Consider the following 24,641-nt stretch of genomic DNA (forward strand, 5'->3'; position numbering starts at 1 on the left):
CATAACTGTTTGGCCTTAATTAGTATATCTCGAAACTAGTTGAAATGATTTAATTCTCAAAGAACAAAATATACAAGCAGAGACGAAATAGCTGTACTAGTTTTAACTCACGTCAAATTTATCATTTGCTAAAATTTATGTTAGATAATATTTTCCTAATTTCAGTAAAACAATTTCAATTGATTTTACACAAAACGAAGCAATAGTAAAGCAACGGCTGCACATTTTGTAAATTGTGAACAACTTGCATTATCTAGTAGAGTGCTTATACATCGTTTGTATTTGCTTACACGTACACAACGGTTATTGTTTCTATTGTCAATATAAAGTCAATATTAAATCAATGTTAGAAAATAACAACGAATTTGTATTCGAAAACATAGCTTGATTTACACAAAAAAATACTCTTTTCTGTCATTCATTGGCTCATCCAGGTGCGGCAGTTCTCGCTACATTGAAGACCCATTGGTGACCTTCGGCTGTTGTCTGAACTATGGTCGGGTTGTTGTCGCTTTGACACATTCCCCATTTTTATTCTCACTTTTACTTAATACATTTAGTAAAACCGTATATATGGAATTATCATACATTGTCTGGAAATATCCAAGATATTTGTACAAGGCTTAGAAAAAGGTAGGAACGAAGCTGTGACGAGTATGTCTACCTGTTACGAGTCAAGATATACTCAGTAACTGTATATCACATATGAATATACGGTCAATGCAATTTGACTGCACAAATAGTACAGCTTCAGTATGTATTGCAAGATTATGTAAAAGTAAGACAACTTATTTTTCAAGGTATACACACTCACAATCAATGAAAGTTACTGTTTCAAGATGCTGGAACTTTTGTCAGAGTATACACATGATACATTTATGATCAAAGCATAATAACTAGAAATCAAAATGTCCAATAAAAACCATTGCAAAAACTCAAATCGAAGAATGAACTCCAACAATAACAATGCATAACATGAAAAACCATAAAATGAGCTACACTTATCCTACTCGAACTGGCTAGGATATCACTGCTTCGTTTTCCATATGTTTGTATATTCAAAGTCTGTCTATACTTGCTTTATGTACATATTTACATAGTTACGAGGATTTTTTTACAAAATGTTTTAAAAGAAAAAACTATATGTTTGCCAACATTAAACGACATATGTATTATGTTATATTATATTAATGTTACGGTAAAAAGCAAAATTACAAAAATACTGAACTTAGAGGAAAATCAATTCGGAAAATCCGTAAGCACATGGCAAAATCAAATAACAAAACGCATCAACAACGAATGGACAAGAACTGTCATATTCCTGACTTGGTACAGGCATTTTCAAATGTAGAAAATGGTGGATTAAACCTGGTTCTATAGCGCTAACCCTCTCACTTTAATGACAGTCTCATCAAATTCCGTTATATTTACATTGATGCGTTAAATAAACAACCATAATAAATAGAATAGTCAAAATATGGGTACATCAGTCATCATCGTATAACAATTTTAAAAGGAACAATTTAACAGAACACAAAAACATCTACTATCTACGACTAGAGGTCACTTTTAACCTTGTTTATGTTACACTATTTCAAAGTCCGTTATAATAAGGTAGGTTAACCAGCTTTCACAAAAATTTCAGCCATGGTGCACTTAATTAATGAAAAAACACCATATCCATTACTTGATCTGGATTGTGTGCTGCATGACAAATATCAAGCAGGACATATCTGTTGCTATAGTCATACAAATTGTCCATACAACTTTAGAAGGAATACTACATCTTTGATAGAAATAGAAGATGTGGTATGATTACAATGAGATAACTAACCATGGTAAACACTTGATGCAATGGCAGAAAATCTCTAACAAGACAATCATGTTACGGAACATAAGATATGAGCTATTGTAACAACTGGAAGATATAAATGCTAAGCAATTACGGTAGAAAAACAATTGTTTATAATTATGAGGACCGGGATAAATGCCTTTTGTCATAAATTTATGTTATTAACCGAACCTCATTGTTATTTCATAGATTTTATTCAAGATATGAATCTGATTATCTTTGGAATTTGTTATTCTAAGCCCATATTCATAAAATTTGAAACAGTAAGTTTTAATAGGTAATGTTATGTGATTAGCAGCAACATTGAAAAACTATTTAGAATGAAGACAGATATGTACTGATATAGCAAAGTAACAGTATTTATGTGGAATGCATGACAAAAGAGTATGATTTGTATCTCACAAACATGTTAAACCCTGCACCATTGATGCGCCTGTCCCAAGTCAGAATCCTCTGGCCTAGCCTCTTTTTTTTTTTAGTTTTTATTTCATTTATATGTTTTGAAGTTCAGTATGAAGTCAATTTTCACTTTACAAGTACACATTTTTGATTGAGAGCAAGCTGAGGACCATTTCCGGGTGCAGGATTTTCTAGCTGCGTTTAGTACTCATTTTTGGCTTCGGCTGTAATCTAGTTTTTGGGCGGGTTGTTGTCTTTTTGACATATTCCCGGTATCCATCGCGAAAATACATACCATTTTTAAAAACCACTAGAAGACATAAATAAAACCAATAAAATGTATCTGCACTGCATTAGTCATTTTACTTCTGGCGTCTGAATTTTTGTGTGATTAACGCGGTTATATTTTAACTGGATTTTCTATATCAAGGATGGTTTAACTGCTTTGCACACTGCTACATATGTACGTGATACAGACATTGTCCATTTGCTTATTGACAGTGGTATTAAGATCAATTTTCGGAACAAGGTAAGTTGTTTATATGATATATAACAGTGTGAGAATTGAGTCACCATAATCAATCGGATGAACATTTCTTTAAAAAACATAGTGCAGGTAAATTCCCCGCCTAATTCATTAATATGTAATAAAGTAGCAGTAAAACTTGCAATATGATCATTGATATCTTCTTCTTATTTTTCTTGGAGTGAACGACTACAAATGGTTTATAACTGTTACACAATTAAATGTCATAATATCTTTCAAAATGAGAAACACAATCATTGACGAATAAAATATCCGTAAGACTTCACAAAAACAAACGTTAGATTAGTTTGTAAAAGGTAGATGAAAGAGGATTATATTGCTTTCTAATTTTGTGCTCGTAAACCGTGTGTTTGAAGTTCTTTTACATTGTCATTATCAAAAGAGCAACCGTAGCAGACCTAAGTGACTGTTGCTCTATATATATACAGCTAAATACGGAACGTGCTTATCATATCGTAAAGGATACTCCTATCTTTCTTTCTTCATAAGAATTCCCTGTCTGAAGTAAGCTTCATATGACTAAATGCACTGGTCAACAAGAAGAGGTTCCCATTGATTCTCATGGGAATCTGATTAAAAATAAAAATGTCGGAAACGGACATTATAAAGATGCTTAATTTCTTGATTACATATTTTGTAAAGTTTAGATGATTAATTTTAAGCAAACATTTTTTTTTTAATTTTTAATCAGATTTGGGGTTTTTTAACAAGAAAATGTATCCCTTTTTTAGACAAGATACTTGCATAAACGTTGGTGAACGCATTTCGCATAGAAGTGTAAGTTACAATATGTACGTCACCAGTAATAAGATGACCAGTCGGATTACATTTCAACTATCTTTCAATATACGCAGTTGTATTGTGCAAACATTCTGATATATTGGGTCCTCAGTGCTTCTAACTTTGCTCGTTATTTTCCGTTTTTCCGTTTTTTATTCGAGCGTCAATGATGAATTTTGTGTGTCTGGTGTACACATAAGTTATCCTTGTTTCTATGATGAGTAGTTTTTATGTTTAGGCTTGGTTGCATATTTATTGGATGTTCAAAACAATAATAGTTTGTTTATCTATTGGTTTGGTCATGTCGTGTTTTGTTTTTTGTGTCCCTATTGTACTCTTACAGTATGCTTTAGTTAATCTGCAACATTTTCATATATTGAAGCGATCACTTGTGGTATTTTATCAAAACATCTTTTTTGGATATGGATTCTAAATTGAACGTCTGTCATAGGCTTCTAACTAAGAAGAGGCAAAATATACCATCGAGACACAAGTCGAAAATATCAAAAGATATTTAGCTATATTCAGGTCAATTACTTGTACTATTAAAGAAAGTACGATTTCTTCAGAAAGGTCGCTTGTAAACGTAAGTACATATTATTAATCTATCCTGACTAACCCTTCATTTGCGGAAATAACTGCCATATATTTAACAAGTAGAAAATCTTACATAGATTAGGCAACAAGAAAACGTACCATTAATTTTGATATTGAAATATCTGATAAAGATATAAAAAAAAAACATGAGGTTAGAAATTCCTTTTTTTTTTTTACTCCTCTTCCTCTTGTGTTTTTTGTTTTTGTAAATATTCATGTACACTTTAATTTTGAAACTATTATATAATCAAGGTTGGTTCGACTGCACTACATGATGCTGCAAAAGGGTGGAATTCAGATATTTGTCATTTGCTTATTGACAATGGAATCAATATTAATTTGAAGGACAATGTAAGTTTTATCTAAGATAACACGTAAACTAGAAACTAAAATTAAAATAAATAATTAACCAAACATCAATATCGAACGTGGTAATCATTGAATTGCGCAGACCAGCATCAAGCCAGTTTCAGATTTTCATAAATTTTGTAATCTAAAAAATTGCATTAAACCTTATAACAAAAGGAGATATCGTTTGGGTTTTTTATGAAAGAACTATATATTTGCATTATACAATTGCATTAACGTTATCGATATCAATGTTTATTCACCAGATGCGTATCTCAAAAATTTAAAAGCCTTTTAAATATGACGAGCTTATAACATATGTATAAGGCAAAACGATATTTTAGTATAGCCGAAATTGGACAAGGCATAAAGGTTTATCCTGATTGAGATATACTCTTGAATTTGTGAACGTTAAATCCAGTTACTATTCTAGACCTGACTTTAGAAAATCCCCACAAAAAAACAACTTTCAAAATAATATTGCTACGAAAATTAAATCAACTTTAACGTTGGTTTTCAATGTTTCGTTTATTTCAAATTACTCGAAATACTAATAAAAATCAGGAGCTTTTAACAGTATGAAAAGAAAACAAACAGTTAGGGGCCAGCTGAAGAACGCCTCCGCGTTCGGGAGATTATCGCTGCATCGAAGACCCATTGGTGGGCTTCGGCTCTTTTCTGCTCTTTGGTCGGGTTGTTGTCTCTTTGACACATTCACAATTTCCTTTCATAATTGTATTAAATGTGTTGTATCCATTAATTTGGTATAGTGTTTAAATAGAGCGGGCGAAAGATACCAAAGACACATTCAAACTTACAAATCGAAAGTGAACTGACAACGCCAAGACGAACAGACGAACAGACGAATAATAGTACACACAACACAACATAGAAAAAAGGACTAAGCAACACGAACCGAAACAGTTCCTGTATGAAGTGAGCCTCATAAAAAAGAAACAAGTCGGCAAGAAGTGTTTCAATGAGAATGCCGATATTTTTTTTTAATAAAACACGTTCACCAAACTTAACAAGTATGTTATCAATCAAGATACAAAGCTTCTTGATAATGTCAGTTCATAAAATTTATTGTTTTAATCAGAGTGATTTTTACAAAGATTAGTTTGTATCTCCTTAAGACAAGGTACTTGTATCTACTTTAGCCATGCTTTTTTTCATTGAACAAAGCAATATCAACTCTTTCAATTTGTCTTTCTAAGGAAAATCTGTCTGGACTCATATTAAAAACTGATCAATCCAAAGATACATCAAGACTGAAATATCATATATAAGCACAATACACATATCATTAATATATTGATTTTGTTTTGCTTTATAATGTCAGGTTGACTACAATTAACATTATTACTGATTGAATCACCATTGCTCAAATTGACGACTCCCTTAAATCGACTTCATTTGTGAGATCCCTGTTTTAGTTTGGAATGAGGACAACGCGTAGAAAAATTTAAATGTTTTAATACTATTGCAAGATGAAAGAGTCTTATATTATATGTACCCTTAAAGATCTTTTTTTAAATATCCAGTTTGCTTCATTCAATTCACCTCTAGAATAGGCCGTTTCACATTAACTCTGTAGTCCCGCTGAGGAAATTGATGATAAAAATTTAGTAAAAAGTTGCGTGAAGCACGTGGACAATCAAGCAAAATACCGTCGTTTGTAGAAATACTTTTGTATTTTTGTAATCCATTACAGTGATTGGAGATCCAGTTCTTATTCTTTGCATCAAATTCCAAAGAAACATAGAACAGACATATGGTTATCCAAGTATCTTTAGAAATTATCGTTAGAGTATTTGTTTGTGTTTCTAAGTGAACTGTCAATACATAATTGATGTTATGCATTTTATGTGTTGTGATTAACAATCAAAAGCGTTGTTGTTTTAGGTTTTGTCTTCAGGGATCAAATCAATATCCCGTTTAAAAACTGTTTCATCGGAAACAAGAAAAAAATATGTTTGTGTCTCATACATTTTAGACAAGAAGTGAATAATTTGTGTGTGCACTGTTTTTTATTTTATTTATATGCATCAAACATTGTTAACAAAATCTTAAAGAACGAAACAAAAGAATAGATACCTTGAGTTGACTGTTCTTGTTTTTCTTTATAAATAGCTACAGTTTGTTCAATAAAGTAGAGATTATCAATTTTTGTATGAGTGCTTGAAGTGAAAGAACTGTATTCAAACATCGACTCGAATAAGTAATATATTTGATACAAAGCAATATCTTATTTTGTACAATATAGTTTCTTAAATCAAAAATGCCAAAAACAAAAGTCTTACAACTACATTTAATTATGTTATATAGATGAAGTCCAATATCAAAATTTCTAACAAAATTTGTACTTCCTAATAAGTGTATAATGATTTTTGGGTGTATATTGCAAAAAGAACACAGAAAGCTTTGTACAATCTTTTTCAGGAAATAATTCGTAGTCAAAACTAAGTGCTCTCCTTTTTGTAGTAATTTAAAATGAAAATGTGAAAATTAGTTTCATTGTATCATTAGTGACACAAAACATTTCCATAATTTTATTTTAACTTGTTGAGAATAATAAAGGCAACAGTACAATGTTTTAACCACTGTATAACGCCAAATTGGAGTTAGGGTTCTCTCACTCTATTGATTACAAAGAGAATCAATCTTTTAATAGTTTTTTATCATAATTTATTGTGTTATTGTATGATCTTTGATAAATCTACATCAAAGTTTATTCCAAGGAACGAAAAATCATGTTTACCAAATGATAAGCTAGAACAAAGTCCATACCGCCAATCCATACAACCTGGGTTTTACTGTAGTTAATTTTTAAGCCTGAGACCTTCCAAAAATTGTTAAGTGCTATTATGATTTCCATTAGTGATACCTCAGATCCATCTTAAAAAATAGCAGTATCATTAGCAAATTAAGACTCTTATTACTGCGAAGCTTCATAGCAAGTATTTTAGAACACAATATACAAATAAGGAGAAAGTTGAACGCCTTGTCTACGACCCCGCCCTGATAAAGGACCCCCTTGGTATACAACTGAATTAATATTTGAGTAGAAAATTCTCAACCAATTTCGAATAGATTGTCCATAATTGAAAAATCTTAATACTTCTTGTAAGAAATCCCATGATAATGAATCGAAAACTTTTTTGAAGTCGACAAATAGGAGGAGTCCTGGTAGGATTATTTCTCCTTCAAACGTTCAATGTGCATCAAATCAAATAACAATCTCGTGTTTCTCCTATAAATCGACCTACATCCAAACCAGTTTGATCAGATCAATCAAATTTTCCAATACGTGTTTAAATCGATTAGCAACACATACTTGTTTATCAATGAAAAATATTGGACTGCATCAACTAAATCGTACTTTTTTTTTTATAATCATACACTCGAGATCGATAAAATACTACAAATGCCCCGATTCAATTCTCATTTTTTATGTTATGTCAATATTTTACCACTATAAACCAAATAGATAGTTAGGTACAATAATATTTATTGACACGGGGAGTTTTTGTAAGGTGTAACAGGTAAAAAAATATTGACATAACATACAAATTGAGAATTGAATTGGGGCATGTGCCCAAGAGACAAAAACCTGATCAAAGAGCAGCTTGAACACTTGCATAATCTAGGAACACATGTATACTTTATGATGCTAATGGTCCTATAGGACCGCGTTTCAAAATATTGTGTTCGATACCTGTATGTTGAACAACAAATAAAATTGAGAATGGAAATGGGGAATGGGTGAAAGAGACAACAACCCGACCAAATAAGAAAACAACAGCAGAAGGTCACCAACAGGTCTTCAATGAAGCGAGAAATTCCCGCACCCGGAGGCGTCCTTCAGCTGACCCCTAAAGCCGTTAGTAGAGTTATACTTATATTTGATTTGTAATTAAATTATTTGAACTTGCTAGTTTTATTATATTTTCATGCCGTCCTCTTCAAAAAATAATGTTATAAGTCTTGAAAAGGACGGCATAAACATAAAATAAAAGTAGCAAGTTTAAAATGAAAGTTCTCTAACTGATTTCACATCATTACATTTCATTACAGAGATGAATTAACAAAGCTCCATATGATTTTTTAAAGTAAATTTGAGCGTTAACAGCGATTCCTAGTGTTTCAGTATGATAATTCGAGAAAAAGATTTTCACGAAAGAGTCGTTTATAATATAGATTAAATTTCGTTTTTATTTTATTTTTTTTGTATTTTTTCAAGGCTGGGAATACTGTCCTTCATCATGCCGCTGAACGTGATGAGTTGATGGTCAAGTATTTGTTAAACAGAAATGACTGTAATCCAAACATACTAAATAATGAGGTAAGTACTAGTAAGGAATAGATTACATAGCTGGCAAAAATGTTAGGATTTTTTTTTTTTGTCCTCAATGCTGTTCAAATTAGTACTTTATTTGGCCTTTTGTTTACATCTATATTATTCGAGCGTCACTGATTAGTCTTGTATAGACAAAGTGCGCTCTGGGGAAAATACCAAATTACAATCTTGGTATCTATTATGAGATTGTTGAATCAAAACATAATTGTTTTTGCTTTTATTTGGGTTATTGACAGTGCAGTTTCTTGTTTACAATCAAATAGTGTTAGTCTCATAGTTGTCTCGCTGTACCCTGTACATGTTTGTACGAGCCTTGTACACCACTAACCTTATTGCTATAATGTTAATGACTGGTGTTACCCCTGCCTTAACTGAGCTAATTTTAAGTGTCATTTATTGTATAAACATGATTCACAACGCTTCGAATTGTCAAAGAATGAGGTCGATAAACTTAATTGTATATGTTTCATGCAGCCTCATATGTGTTTTAGTTTAAACATATTTATTTATAGTGGATTGGGAAACAAGTTTTGCAACTTATATTAATCCCATTCCACTTTGCGGGTACAAGTGCTGCCTTGTGGCGACATAGGCCTTCTCTTTTTTGAAGTCTACAAGGGTGTTTTTTTACGTGCAAGAGATCACGGGTCAGCCATTTATCGTCCCCTTCCGATGAATATCATCGTTTCCTCAAGCCCACACTCGCAAATGGTGTCAAGGGAGAGCCGAAAAGTCAGGTCCTTAAATTTTCATTTCTGACCCGGAATCGAACCAGGAACCTTTGTTATGATAGTCCAATGCACTAATCACTGCACCACGGTTCTCTGTTTTGGATATACTTTTTATGCATAACATAATCATTAATCATTAAATGTATGTGGACCACGTTACATATTTAAAAGGATATAACTAAGTGTTTAGCTGTTCGAATTCTCTATCCTGACGGTCAAAACTAATTCAAACTCAAATATTAACAGTTTCTATAAGTATCTGGTAGTTTTTTTATTCATCAATATTACATCTTTCGTTACAAATTACTTAGTGTCTATATTTTTCTATTCTTTTTTATTACTAATCAATAATAAAGCTAACCAAACAATGTTCTTTCATAATTAATAAACAACTATTTATGGATTCAACGTTTTTTTAGAAAACAAAAAACAATTTATGGTATTTAATACAATATCGATAAGTTCATATATAATTTTTCTTAAATAACATTTTAAGTTTACGTGTATGAACATACACGCTTAAGCCATTTCTGACCCTGACGAAATACTTGCAGTCAGGAAAAATAAGTGCATCAACAATGACTGCTTGTGCTATCTAATAAATGTGAAACTTTGTTTGATTCAGGGAAAAAAGCCATCAAAAGTAGCAAGGAGCGATGTCATAGTAAAGTTATTAACGGTAATATAATCTTAAACATTCTACAATATATATATATATGTATTTATTACATTTGTTGCAATGAACTACATTGATTTTTCAGTTTAATAAAATCCGTTAATGTCATATGTGAAATAAATGTGATTCTTTCACTCATTTGACAGCAATAGGCGTTGTCAAGACGTTGTCGAAATCGTCCGATCAAAACAAGTTGTGAATGCGTAGAAAAAGATATAGGTCCTCACATTTTCTACTTTAATTTCATTAAAAATCCATTTGTCAATGTAATAAAAAGAATAACTAATCAAAGAATTCAAATATCGAAAATATTCAACTTGTGACATACAAATTCACATTATTAATGCATGCGCTTCGCGCATTCGTCAATTATTGTGTTGTTCGGTCACTCGTTGAATATTTTTCTATAAACTAAAATGCGATTTTAAATTTTGCGATATCGAGAAAAAGTCTGTTCATTTCTTATAAAAAAAAATCATGATGTGTGTTAAAATTATAGAGATCATAACCCTGTCGCATTGTCAATGATAAAACATCGCATTAATTTCCAAAGTTACAGCTTGTCATGCATATTCACCACGAGATGCAAACTTAATCAACCTTAACCAAATAATTACATTTTAGAGTGGTTATTTTTACAATACGACAGAGCGTTTGTTTGAGGTTAAAAATATGCCGTAACAGAATAAAATTGAATTTTGATCGAAGCCGTAAGTTGAGCTACTAGCCCTCTTTCCCTCTTTTTGTTACAAGGTCAAAGAATGCCAAAAACAGAACGTCATCAATTTACAATCAATTACGGCTACTATAAGTAAATGAGAAACGGACTTTTTTGTAAATAATTTCTCCTATTGCAGCTTGGGACAGGTTAGTATTGCGACTAACAGCATCTATTACTGAAAGGTCTTTCATAAATATAAATTGTTAGTATCACTCATTTAAAGAAAAAGAACGTTCAAGTTCAAGACATAATGCTCTTTGCAGGATTACGAAAAGACACTTGTGCCTGGTGAGTATTTTATAATTATGACCTGTATATTAACTCGGAAAAACTTGCTTATTCAATCATCGTTTTAAACGATCGGTACAATTTAAAAATTGACTATACATTTATCAGACATGTATATGCAAACCGTTCTGGCGATAAAATATGTTTGCTTTAAAACACGAAGGAACTTTCGAATGGCGCCCGCGACTCCGGGCTCATTGTTTCTTTTTCCGGAATCAACGCCTATCAATTGTATCACTACTTAAGAATTTAAGAAATTATAATGATAATATTTTTTCGTCTTCTTGTTACGTGACGTTTAGTTTTAAACAGACCTATGTCTGTCAATTTTAGATTGAAATAAAAATCAATAAGATAGACTTAATTGAATCATTTATGTATACATATATTCCATTACCATTGTATTTAGTCAATTAAGTCACAATATTTTTAGGAGTATATTAAAAAGACACCATCATATGAATTAAAGGTATTAGATACAGATTTTTTATTTTATTTTCTATGTTAAAGTCATTGACTAGATTCTTTCAATTAAGATTTATTTTTAAAAATGCATCTCAGTCGGGCACGGTTTTAAGGTAGCACTACAGTCAGAATTTTCTGACTTCAACCAACAGTCTTTAAAGATTATTTCTCCAAAATACTCAATGGATTTTTAAAATCTTTAATTCATTATAAAGCTGAAATAATAATTCTTCTTAATTTGTAAATAAATTAATTGTTGGTATGATAAATCTCAAATTATAGCTCCTTAATTGCCAAAAAAGTGGTCTTCCAACTTGGATGAAAATGACACATTCAGGTCAAATGGTAGTAAAAATTTTGTTTTCATCACTTTAATCAACCATACACTATAAACAAAACTGTGTCTCAGATTTTTGATATATTTATCCAGTAAGAAGATATATTGATTTAACTGCTGGGTGCCAAACATCATTTCACCTTTCATCTTTGGACACCTATGAATTCATTTAGAAACAAATTATCCAAAAACTGGGACACGGTATTGTAGATAATACTCCCTTTAATCACATATATCAAAGTCAAACCAAAAAGGTACCCTTGAAGTTTCTATTTTCCGTTTTTGCTAACAATTCTCATGAAAACATGTTCTGAGAAATGACCTTAAAACTGAATTTCCCCCTTAGAACCCCTATAAATGCATCATTAATACAAAATTTCTACTGAAAACACCCAAGGAGTGTTCTGACACCATTCTTTTATCAATACAACCTCACACTTTGTGTCTCTGATGCTCTAAGACTGTAAGTTTTGCATTATATGTGCACTGACCAACACTAACTTGGCATTTGGCAGTAGTTTGACGTCACAGATTTGACCAACATATGTGATGTAAAAATTAAATATAGATAAAGCTCCGCCTCTATCCAGGCAGTCTAAGATAAGTGAATAACAGGAATGACCAGCTGCAAGTAATCAACATTTAACATCACTAGAGTCACTATAAAGAATGATTTTATTAGTATTTTAAAAAGAAATATACTATGAAATTAGCTAGAACATTAAAATTATGCAATAAAAGGTATGTTCCAAAAAAGATCAAAACCATCCCTTTCCTGAAAAAAGACTGTCACACATGATTTTTGAGTTTAATGGAATTGAAAAATTTCACATGAACTTAAAATTGTTTATAGTGCCTAAAACAAAAGACAGATTCAGAGCCATATTCTTCTTGTTTGTAGTAAGAACCTTAAAAATTTAAAGTTTGTCAGAGGCTTTTCAAAATACTTTCACACTCTTATCCTTATATATATAGTTTTGTTCATTTTGGTAAGATTTTCTCCTTTTTAATAACTTCCAATTTCTCTGTTTACTTCAAACTCATATAAATACACATGATAAGACCACACTATTTATCTTGTAGTCAGTGATTAACAACTGGACACTGGCATCAACAGATGATTGACATATTAGCCCCTCCTAAATGCCTATATATTTAGATTAATTACCATGTGCTTTTATTTACATAAGTTCATTATCAATTTACTCCCTGCTGTGATATAATAATGATTTTTTGATTTTTACAAACTGTGCAGAATAATACTTACTTCAAAATTATGTGATTAAAAAAAAATCTTAAAAAAATCAGTTAGACTGTAGTGCTACCTTAATACAACTATATATCTATCGTCGAGTAAATTTGCAAGAAACAGACTTTTTAAACCGCTTCGCATAAATAAAGATCATTAAAAATTATACACGATGATTTGATAACGTGAAATAGTGTTTTTCTGTCCTATATGTTCTCCCATTTATTTGTATTGTAGTCCTGTCATGTAATGTTGTCATTTTTTTGTTATATTTAACATTGCCGTAGAAGCGGGATGTTCGGGATGCTACACAACCAGGTTCAACCCACCTTTTTTTCTTACTATGTCCTGTACCAAGTCAGGAAAATGGCCATTGTTATATTATAGTACGTTTCTCTGTGAGTTACATTTCAATGTTGTGTTTCTGTTCTCCTCTTATATTTGATGCGTTTTCCTCAGTTTTGGTTTGTAACACGAATTTGTTTTTTCTCAATCGATATATGAATTTCGAACAGGGGTATACTACTGTTGCATTTATTTATTGGTAAATCTATTTGACGTGGCACAGAACATCCCGTCATTGTGTTATTTTACTTTTGGAATGTTTTGTTTTCTTTTCTGTCTTTTCGCTTATGTACAATTGAGAAAGGAAATGGGGAATGTGTCAAAGCGACAACAACCCGACCATAGAACAGACAACAGCCGAAAGCCACCAATGGGTCTTCAATGTAGGGAGAAACTCCCGCACCAGGGGGCGTCCTCCAGCTGGCCCCTTAAAAATGTATACTAGTACAGTGATAATGGACGTCATAATAAACTCCGAATTAGACACAAGAAACTAAAATTGAGAATCATCCAAGACTAATAAAGGCCAGGGGCCCCTGACTTGGGACAGGCGCAAAATTGCGGCGGGGTTAAACATGTCTGTGAGATCTCAACCCTCCCCTATACCTCTAGCCAATGTAGAAAAGTAAACGCAATTCAATACGCACATTAAAAAATTAAGTTCAAGAGAAGTCCGAGTCCGATGTCAGAAGATGTAACAAAGGAAAATAAATAAAATGACACTTATACATAGATAAGAACAGACTACTAGCAGTTAACTGACATGCCAGTTCCAGACCTCAATTAAACTGATTGAAAGATTATTTCTTCATCACATGAATATCAGGCACAATCCCTCCCGTTAGAGGTTTAGTATCATACTATCATAACCCGTGTCATGCCAACAACTGTGTTTTTTTTTTTAAATAAATGTGTTTAGTTCCGATGCAAAGACCCTATAAGTGAATCAATATTAACGCCAAAATATGCAATCTTTAAGGACCTGACAACAGTATCCTTACTATATCCCTTCTTAATTAAGTCTGTTTAAAGGTTGTGTAAGCTTATGAGGTGAACACTGACATTTTTCTGCTTTGTAAAGAATATTACCATAAAAGATTGGATGTGAAATACCTGAACGTATAAGATGTCTGCATGTTGAGTTATATTTACGAATTATTTCCTTATACCGATGATAAAATGTAGTAAATGTTTTGACTAGTTTGTGATATTGAAAACCCTGGTCTAATAATTTTTCAGTAATACATAAATTTCGCTCGCTATAATCTAATACGTTGTTACATACACGAGCGAATCGTACAATTTGAGATATTTAAACACCATAAGATGGTGACAAGGAACGTCACCATCTAAAAATTGATAATTAACAATAGGAAATGAAAAAATTTCTCTTTTATCATAAATTTTTGTATTAAGCTTTCCGTTAATGATATAGATATCAAAACGAGGGACGATATTTAGGTCCTTTACTAGGAAGGACTTTAACTCTCGGTCGCGAACGATGTTAAGGTCTCCTGTTATGACATGGGAAATAGGGCATAAGTGTATTTGGAATTACTACAACTACATGACATATGTGTATTTTCACTGATATTTACATCTTTACACAGTTGGCTATAATTAAATACGTACTTCCGGGTAGATTTCTTGTAAATATAACAAATAAGAGAGAGTTCAGTATTATTAAAATATCCAGGAATTTGGTCTTTAACAGAATGGTCGTTAAAAATACCGGCAATATTTACAAAATCAAAACCTTTATTAACATACCTTTATTTTAATAAAATGTTTTTTATGATCTTCAGGGCGATCAATTTTGGGAAACAGTTTAAAATAACAATATGTCATTATAATTTCAACGATTTCATACTTAGGACTGCGATATGAGAACGATTTTTACAAACAGTTTTAGAAACTAAATTCAAAATGTTAACAGTATCGGTTCTTGATATATTATCAATTCCCATAATATTATCATTAAGACCAAGAGGGTGGACAGTCTGAAGTTTTTTAATCGAATTTAATTCAATTATTTTCCGTGATCGTACAAACTTTGTATGAGATTCACCAGGCTGCTTATTTACCACTTCTAAAAGTTGAAATGTTAAATATTTAATAGGATTATTTTGCTTCTTAAGATGTTGATGAATGATACTTTTGAATTTATTGGGTCTTTTGTGCTTTGTCCATATGCCTTATTTCATGTGACTTTCACGTGAAACCCACATGCATTTTGTTCACGTGAAATTCATATGAAATTATAAAATACAGTTATTCAGAAAACATCTTAATTTTCAAACAAATCATGCAAAATACATTTTTTTCATGTATAAGGTCGTTTGAGGTGAATCTGCTGTGAAATTTTTCAAGTGAATTTCATGTGAGATTTATGTAAAATTTACGTGCGCAAATTTTGCCTCTGTACCATATTGAACATATAACCGGGTTTGCAACACGACAGCTGTTCCGTGTGGAATAGGAATTACTAACCCTTCCCGTCAACCTAAAAAAAATCAGTAGTTATGTTTTTTGTACTAGTAACAGTCTTGACTATGGTTTGTCATGCATATCATGTTTCAGTCGATAGAATTTCAAGAGTCAATTACCAATCCACTATTGCGTGATGTCTAGTCATTTGATTTAACTTATTAACGCATTTCATAAGAGTAACACGACTAGTTCATTACATCAATCGTATATCAAAGAATCATAAACGCAAGTTTATGCGAAGACAAGTCTAATGCTTTATACAAAAGGAATGGCTATGTTTAACATATACTTTTAAAAGAATACATCTGTGCTGAGATTGAATTCCCTTGCAAAATTAAAGTGTAAGGTTTATGTTGGTGGATGACACGTGTTATCTATAATATTATTTGAGTCAAATCAGTCTTATAATTGGTAAATTTTCACATGAAAAAAGGATACTAAATGCAGTATATGCAGGTTTTTAATACACATCTTCACATTGGGATGTTATTAAATGGAATGATATGAACTACTCCTTTTTGTATTTGAAAAAAAGAGGACAAAAATAAAGATTTACTTGAGTTTTGTCCAAGGGGATTATACTAAGCTTTAAAAAAAAAATCTTATTGCCTCATGTATAAACTAGGAGCATATCCGCGAACTGACAAATAGCAAAGTTTATGTTTGGGGCCCATTATAATTTGCTGTTCGATGTGAACGAAGGTTCCATGTTAAAACCGTACTTAGATCCTATAATGGTTAACTTTTACATATTGTGACTTGGATGCAGAGTTGTCACATTGGCACTCATACTACATCTTCCTATATATATATATATAAAGGTTAAAATATACCGAACAAACTTCTATTTCGACCTTTGTAAAAGCTTATACTGCATATGATCTTCCAGAATTAAATTAATAAAAAGGCGGGACAGAGTTTACAACAAAACAAAACAAAATGCAGGACAAATACATTCAATCAATTGATGCTGCAAATAACGGATTTACTACAAACTATTCATTGTTAAATGTTAAGCGCACAATTTTGATCTTTGTACGGCTGAAAGTTCTTTCATTTCACTTTAGTTGTCAACTTTTTACGTCTGTCATCTATAAGAAACTCAAATAAACCTATAATCTGACTATATTCAGTTTTCCCGTTAAATGCGACACCATATATACACCATACTAAATAAAATTTCAGTTCATTCTCGCTCCCTTAATTTCTACTTCTGCTAACTTAAGATAAAATGAAAGTCGCCGATAGCACGTATGACGTAGTAGGTGAAGGTAAATTATACAAAAGTAACAAAACCTCGGGCAGTTATACGGGTATAAAATGGTCTTTTTTCTTATGAATAAAATAAATATTCAAGATTGAATCCGATTTTTATCGTTAATTATACTTTGGATCACATGTATAAAGAGAAATGCCAGGTTATGGAAAATCTTTAACAATTTTTAACAATAAATTGTATGTTTATTTTAACTTGTAATTTAATGTATCAGTGTGTAGCGTAAAGATTGCATTTCTGTAAATATTGACAATGCAATTTCCCATAGGAACTCTTTTTACGGCTAAAACTGTACCACTTTTACTATGAAGTTTTGAAAATTGTCAATATTTTATCTTATCCTAGAATTGAAAGTTCATTTGCACCACAATTTTTTTCAAAGGTCAAAATATAGGGCTGTGCGGCATATTTTCAACGTTTATATGCCCTGAACTTCTCAGAGTTTAAACTTACACTAATTTTCTTAACTACCCCTACCTCGAATGAAAGGTTACCACAGATTTCAATGTAAACAATATGCACGTGTTTATTTACTGGTAACATTCCCAAGTTCTGTCTCTGCGATATGGAACACAGAGAGCATAACTGGGAACCAGTATGTAAACAAAATTAATTTTCTATGAATATTCAATTTCTCCCCAAAAGAGGCGTGTTTTTAGAAACAGCTGTATTTACAAAGTGCAACCTATACAGACATTTATTCAAATAGAAAACTCTCTAAAATCAGTTTTTCTCACATTAATACTCATTTATTAGAATTATAGTTTTAAAGAAATCACTGTGTATACTCTAAGTTTTTCTTTACTATACATTTTATACCCCCTCCCCTGTTTCAATTTTTTAAAGAATTTGAAAACAGGACTTTAAATATTGCCAACTTACCCTATTTGCATATTTTCTGATAAAAAATGCCTAGAACCTGTTAAAAACTGTTTTGATAACATATTGAAAGCATATCAGAATATTATAAATGTAATGTTTAGCAGTCAATCATTACAACATTCACGATTATATAAAGTATCCAATCCAGCCTCTGTCTCAATTCCACATCTTACTGTATGCCTATTTGTCAATTAAAGAACACATTTTCTGCCTCAAATGGTCAATTTAGAATTTTTGTAACAACAGAACCATCTGTAACCATATATCTGACACAATTTAGCTACTATATATACTAGAAGTGACCAAACAAAGCCATATTTGCTATAGTTGTATGTATGCAGATACCAGTCTGAGATATAAATTCACTTAAAATGTTGTAGAGATGACTGCTAACATCTGATTTTTGCATTACTTCCAAGCATAGTTATTGTTTTCTATATCAAGAACTTTAAAATCATAAAATCATAGCAATTACAAGTTAAATTATTTGTTTTATGACCCAGGGGGTAGGCAATTTTCTAGGATTTTTTCCCCTGGGGCCTCAAATTTCCTAAATCAATCTGCTGTTTCTAGCAATTTGGAATATTTAGTACATATTCAGGATAGAACACACTATTGTAAGTTTTTTTAGATATTTTTGTTTTTCTAGCTTGTATTTATTATGCCGTGGTGATTTAAAAGCAGATTTAGGTGTTGCGGCTTAATTTTGGGTTATCAAAAGGACACAAATACTCCATAAATAATATTCAGGAAGGATCTATGAGTTTCAATGTCTGATAAGAGTAAATATAAGCACTTCTTAACAATTTAACTTACAAATATGCAAATATTATGAATTAATTTTGTATCCAGGACTTTCAGTAAACTATGCATACTGTAAACTGTGAATTTATGCCGAGTCATCATATCTAAGGCCCAGGATTCTATCAATCTTCATTAAATATTTATAAAACTTCATATTTGAGTTAATTTCTTTAAAATCTGTGAAATAAAGCAATTTTGGTTAAATTCTGAATGTTCCCCTTTTTCACCCTATATAGGTTGCATTTCTGTAAATATTGACAATGCAATTTCCCATAGGAACTCTTTTTACTAAATTATAATTCTGGTACCTTTGATAACTATCTACGGCTAAAACTGTACCACTTTTACTATGAAGTTTTGAAAAAAATCTTATCCTAGAATTGAAAGTTCATTTTTTGTGTTCGGTTAGATTGTCCCCTTTTAAAATTGTAATACGATGATGACTGATGTACCCATATTTTGACTATTTTATTAATTGTGACTTTATTTAACGTATCATGTAAATATAACGGAATTTGATGAGATTGTTATTAAAGTGAGAGGGTTAGCGCTATAGAACCAGGTTTAATCCACCATTTTCTACATTTGAAAATGCCTGTACCAAGTCAGGAATATGACAGTTCTTGTCCATTCGTTTTTGATGCGTTTTGTTATTTGATTTTGCCATGTGATTATTGACTTTCCTTATTGATTTTCCTCTGAGTTCAGTATTTTTGTGATTTTACTTTTTGCACCACAATTTTTTTTCAAAGGTCAAAATATAGGGCTGTGCGGCATATTTTCAACGTTTATATGCCCTGAACTTCTCAGAGTTTAAACTTACACTAATTTTCTTAACTACCCCTACCTCGAATGAAAGGTTACCACAGATTTCAATGTTAACAATATGCACGTGTTTATTTACTGGTATCATTCCCAAGTTCTGTCTCTGCGATATGGAACACAGAGAGCATAACTGGGAACCAGTATGTAAACAAAATTAATTTTCTATGAATATTCAATTTCTCCCCCAAAGAGGCGTGTTTTCAGAAACAGCTGTATTTACAAAGTGCAACCTATAGCTTTGATCATGATGTTGGTCTATAGAAATTGCTAAAATCCAATTATTTGTGATTTGTAATCGTTTTTTAAATAGATTTACCTGGACTATGATATATATTTATTTCTGTAACAAGTCAGGAATATGACAGTCGTTATCTAATAAATCGTTTCTATGTATTTTATTTGTAGTTTAATTATATTTTTTTTGGCACTTCAGTGTTTCTGTTGTTTCCTCTTATAGTTGATGTGTTTCCCTCGGTTTTAGTTTGAATCCCGGATTTGTTTTCGATTAAGGACTTTTGAACAGCGGTATACTGATGTTGCCTTTCTCTAAATAATTTACATAGCTAAAATCACCGTGTATGCAATTATGAATCATGGGTGGGTTGTTTTGAAATAATTAAGTTTGTTTCTCTAATTTACTATATATTTTTTTTTAATTTTGGTTGTGGAAGATAGCCTTTTGAATAATTAATTAGAACATTTCGATCATATCTAAAATGTACTTTTGATTATTGCAATTTTTTTTTCAATATTAATTTTAATTAATCATATTTTCATAATTCTATTCTAAATACACAATTTCAAATCAAAGCCATTACTTTATCTTTTTGAAAGCATTGTATGCAGTCTAATATTGGTTGCTATAGGTGTCATACCACCATTGATTTCCACAATTAATACAAAAAAATTTGCATAGGTCAACTTTGTTTCAAATAAAGAAATACTTGGTATGAGTTAACTATTATCCAGTCCAGTAATATAGACAAAATTCATATAACATTTCATTGCATATAAGAAAATAACCACCATTGGAAGTTAACCAATCAAATGTTCATCCCATTTTTCTAGTGAACAAACTTTCGAAACCATATAACCTCAAGTTTCCAAAATATTCTATAGCAACAAAATGAAAATATTGGAGCCTTAAAAGACTCAAGATATGTTGTGACGTACTAGGATTGGGTGGTGTTACAACTAAAGTATGATGATAGAAGTGTTTAACGATCTTGACTGACTTTTCAACCTTCGCACGGTCGGCTCGTTGCCGAAATGCGTTTGATGAGCTTTTACATATTTTCTACGGTGGATCAGAAACAGGTGAGGACGCCGTAGGTAGGCCGCCATCTTGGCTTTGATGAGTTGCTTTTGTTTTTTACTTTTTACAACGGTGGCTTAAGGGACGGATTGTTCAGTTTGGCAGCCCGCTAACTTAGATGATAGACTAGTGATAGATGAGTCGCGGACGTAGTATTGACGATGACAGGAAGCGTTATCAAGACCAATGTCGTGAGACCGTGAAATGTAGGTCCATAATTTAAAAACTAGGATACAACCCTCGGACGTCAGTCGGCATAACACTCCCACAACCATAATGGGTTTTTGAGTGTAAGCGGACGCGGGTTACGCGGATAATGCCTAACGTATTCCGACTCTGTACAGCGATTGGTTTCTGTCATCAAAAGTAGTAAGTCGTTGATCCATCTATCACTTAACCCTCATCGAAGCTAGCGGGTAAGGAAGAGCTAACCCAGCACGTTTGTTCAGCTGTAATGACTGAGACGTGACTGTTGTGATTGGATTGGATAGGTATTTTTGTCAACTCGAAGGAATGCAGTTTTTGTTCGAAACATTTTTAGATATATCTATTATACTCACAAAACATTATAAATATGTGCTTAGAAAAACCAATGTACAATCTACATGTATGCCAACATCAGTATTAAAGTCCGAAGATGTGTTATGATTGCATTTGTTTTAATTATCATGTAATTCTATGTCATAACAAATTTAAGGACTTCCAGTAGAAGTTAAGAAATTTGATAAAAGATCGGCACAAGTGTTCTCTAGTTTATTGGAAGAAGAAAGCTATCCCCATTTTGAGTCAAGAGTAATGCTTGTTGGTGAACAGGGTACAGGAAAAACAACTATCGCCAGATATCTTGTCGGAAAAGAGGCAACGAAAATCAGATTGTCAACAGATGGAATAGAGTTATACAATGGTCTTTCCTTCATGGATGTAGAAAATCATTACTGGTTTGATGGACCTCAAGGTAACAGATGGGGATTTGGCTGGCTATAAAGTCAGGCTCGATGGGACATTTTTTTCATAAAACAAATTATGTGCCATGTCAGTTTTGAATTTCCTCGGAGTTCAGTATTTTTGTGATTTTACTGTTAACAGTTGATAATACCGTGATGCACGAAATTTGATAATGAAATGTCTTTATCAAATTATTAATCATATGTAGTCGAAACATATTTTAATGAACTGGTGTTCTTATTAAAATATTGCAACTTTGCTTTTTTTCTAATTCTAACCAATTATATCTAGTTTATTATATTGTTATGTAAGGAGTCGATATTATGAAAATTAAAATAAATCGTTGTCTTTCGATGTTATCAACGAGCATGATCGTATTTTAGTCGTCGTTCAATAAATAAAATCAATTATTCCCGTCGATTACATCTAAAGAGCACACAATTTTTCAATGTATTTTAACGATAGGAATATAATTCAAAAGTTAATTAACTAAATTTAGTATGCATAACAATTGTTTACGTGCGCAGACATTTTTTGTGAAGAAGTTGTTTTATTTTCTTTAAAAGTAGTCGTTGTATGTTCCATCTCTATGTATATATACGGCCTTAAATAATAATTTGCAATTTTTTTTTTTTTTTCCTTCTAACTGGTGTCAGTCGAGCATTAACAAATATTTTCTTGTTTGCAAGTAGACAAATACATGCAATGTATAAGGTGTATTAAAAGATTGAAAAGTACGTGAGTACACTTAATGCTTTACATGTTTGTTTTTATTGAATGAGAAGAAGATATTTGTTGGTAAACTGTTTCATATTATAGTATGTTTGTAGAGAGTCAAATTTACCTATGGCAATTGTTTAAACACTTATACTGAAAACGTTTATGCGAATTCCGATTGTTCATTACACAACGTCTATGAAATACCATTATTTGCATCTTTTTTTTAACAAGTGACATTTTTTTAACTTATACCCACTTAATCTGTTTACATTTTTTTTCTATATTCAGCCTTTTCGATGGAAGATTTAACTTTATCTAGATCTCTTTTACAAAACAAAACACCGAAGGAAAGACAACTTATGGACCATGATAAAACCCAAATCAGTCAAACAACAAAAGATAAAGGAAGCATATCCTTGTCGATAGGTGCAGCAGAAGCATCTACAAATGAAACAACACACACAGATCTACACGACATAGATGACAGTTTTGGTGTAGGAAAGCGTGGTAGAAGTCCTCCAACTTCACAAAGCAAGTCAAGTATATTAGTCGATGATTGTAAATTTTCGGATGATACAGACAAAGGGATTGAAAAAAACATACAAGAACTTCCTTCTTTGCAGGAAAACATTATGTTCACTATAGACAAGCTCGCCAATGTTGTTCAATCGGATACCTCAAATAAAGTCCGAAACTGTGTAGATTTGGATTCAGGTTCAACTGGTAATATGCATTTAGAAACTGTAACTAAACCTGGACTAATCAGAAAACTCAAAAACTATTTTGGCGTTTCCAAAAAGGTAAAAGAAGTCAATTTGTCAATCACAAAAGAAAGTTTCTTAGAGAAATCTTCTGAAGTTGCATCAAAGCTGTTACACACCAAGAAGATTGCACCTATAGTTATTTGGGATTTTGGAGGGCAAGATGTTTTCTACTCAACCCATCAGACTTTTTTAACCTACAGAGCTATTTACATGATTGTATTGGATGGAAGAAGAAGACTTGATGATCCGTGTCCAACTGAACAGTATCTCCCTGGAAAGAGTGGACCTAAAACAGCAAAAGGTATTTAGATGAGTAATGTTATTTAAAATAGATAAAGGATAGGGCAAAAAAAAATAAACAAGTATTTCTAAATGGAATTCTCAACTGTAATTTCAGATCTGCAAAAACAAAACAATGTATATTAATACTTTACCTTATACCCTTGATTTTTGGTTAATTTCTACAGGAAACGACAGATATTTTTTTTATTGTCATTAAAGTATGATTATCAATGGGAATGTATACGAATGAATATTTCTTTAAATTTCTTTTTTTTTTGTTGTATTTATTTGTACAGATTATCTGCTATTCTGGATCAACACAATTGTAACATACTGCAAAGGAAGTGTTGAAGGTTATCCTAAAATTATGATTGTTCTCACCCACAAGGATAAATTCAAAATTGTAAGTATATGATATGATCAACAATTTTGATTTATTACGGCATGACAATGGCGTCATCCCATAAGTAGTCATTCATCAGAAACAGTTAAATACACACAATCAGAAGACATAACATATTGCAAAACAAAAAATAAAACAAAAATAATTTTATTGTAACCAAAGTCTAAGGGTTAATTGAATGTTATGTAAAGGTAGCTAAAGTTTAAGTGAAGCAATATATTAATGCTGTAAGTTTTGTTT

General features: G+C 31.6%; 1 protein-coding gene across 1 annotated transcript in view; it reads left to right on the plus strand.

The window, feature by feature from the left end:
- Positions 1-24,641, plus strand: part of LOC139504000 (uncharacterized) — a 74,270-nt gene that overhangs the window by 39,341 nt on the left and 10,288 nt on the right. The window contains exons 8-13 of the mRNA XM_071294050.1: positions 8,767-8,868; positions 9,396-9,447; positions 10,240-10,293; positions 21,985-22,242; positions 23,241-24,017; positions 24,295-24,401. Of these exons, the coding sequence (XP_071150151.1) occupies positions 8,767-8,868; positions 9,396-9,447; positions 10,240-10,293; positions 21,985-22,242; positions 23,241-24,017; positions 24,295-24,401 (1,350 nt within the window). The remainder of the gene's footprint in view (positions 1-8,766; positions 8,869-9,395; positions 9,448-10,239; positions 10,294-21,984; positions 22,243-23,240; positions 24,018-24,294; positions 24,402-24,641) is intronic.

Source organism: Mytilus edulis, chromosome 14, assembly GCF_963676685.1.
Source record: "Mytilus edulis chromosome 14, xbMytEdul2.2, whole genome shotgun sequence".
Taxonomy (NCBI): Eukaryota; Metazoa; Mollusca; class Bivalvia; order Mytilida; family Mytilidae; genus Mytilus; species Mytilus edulis.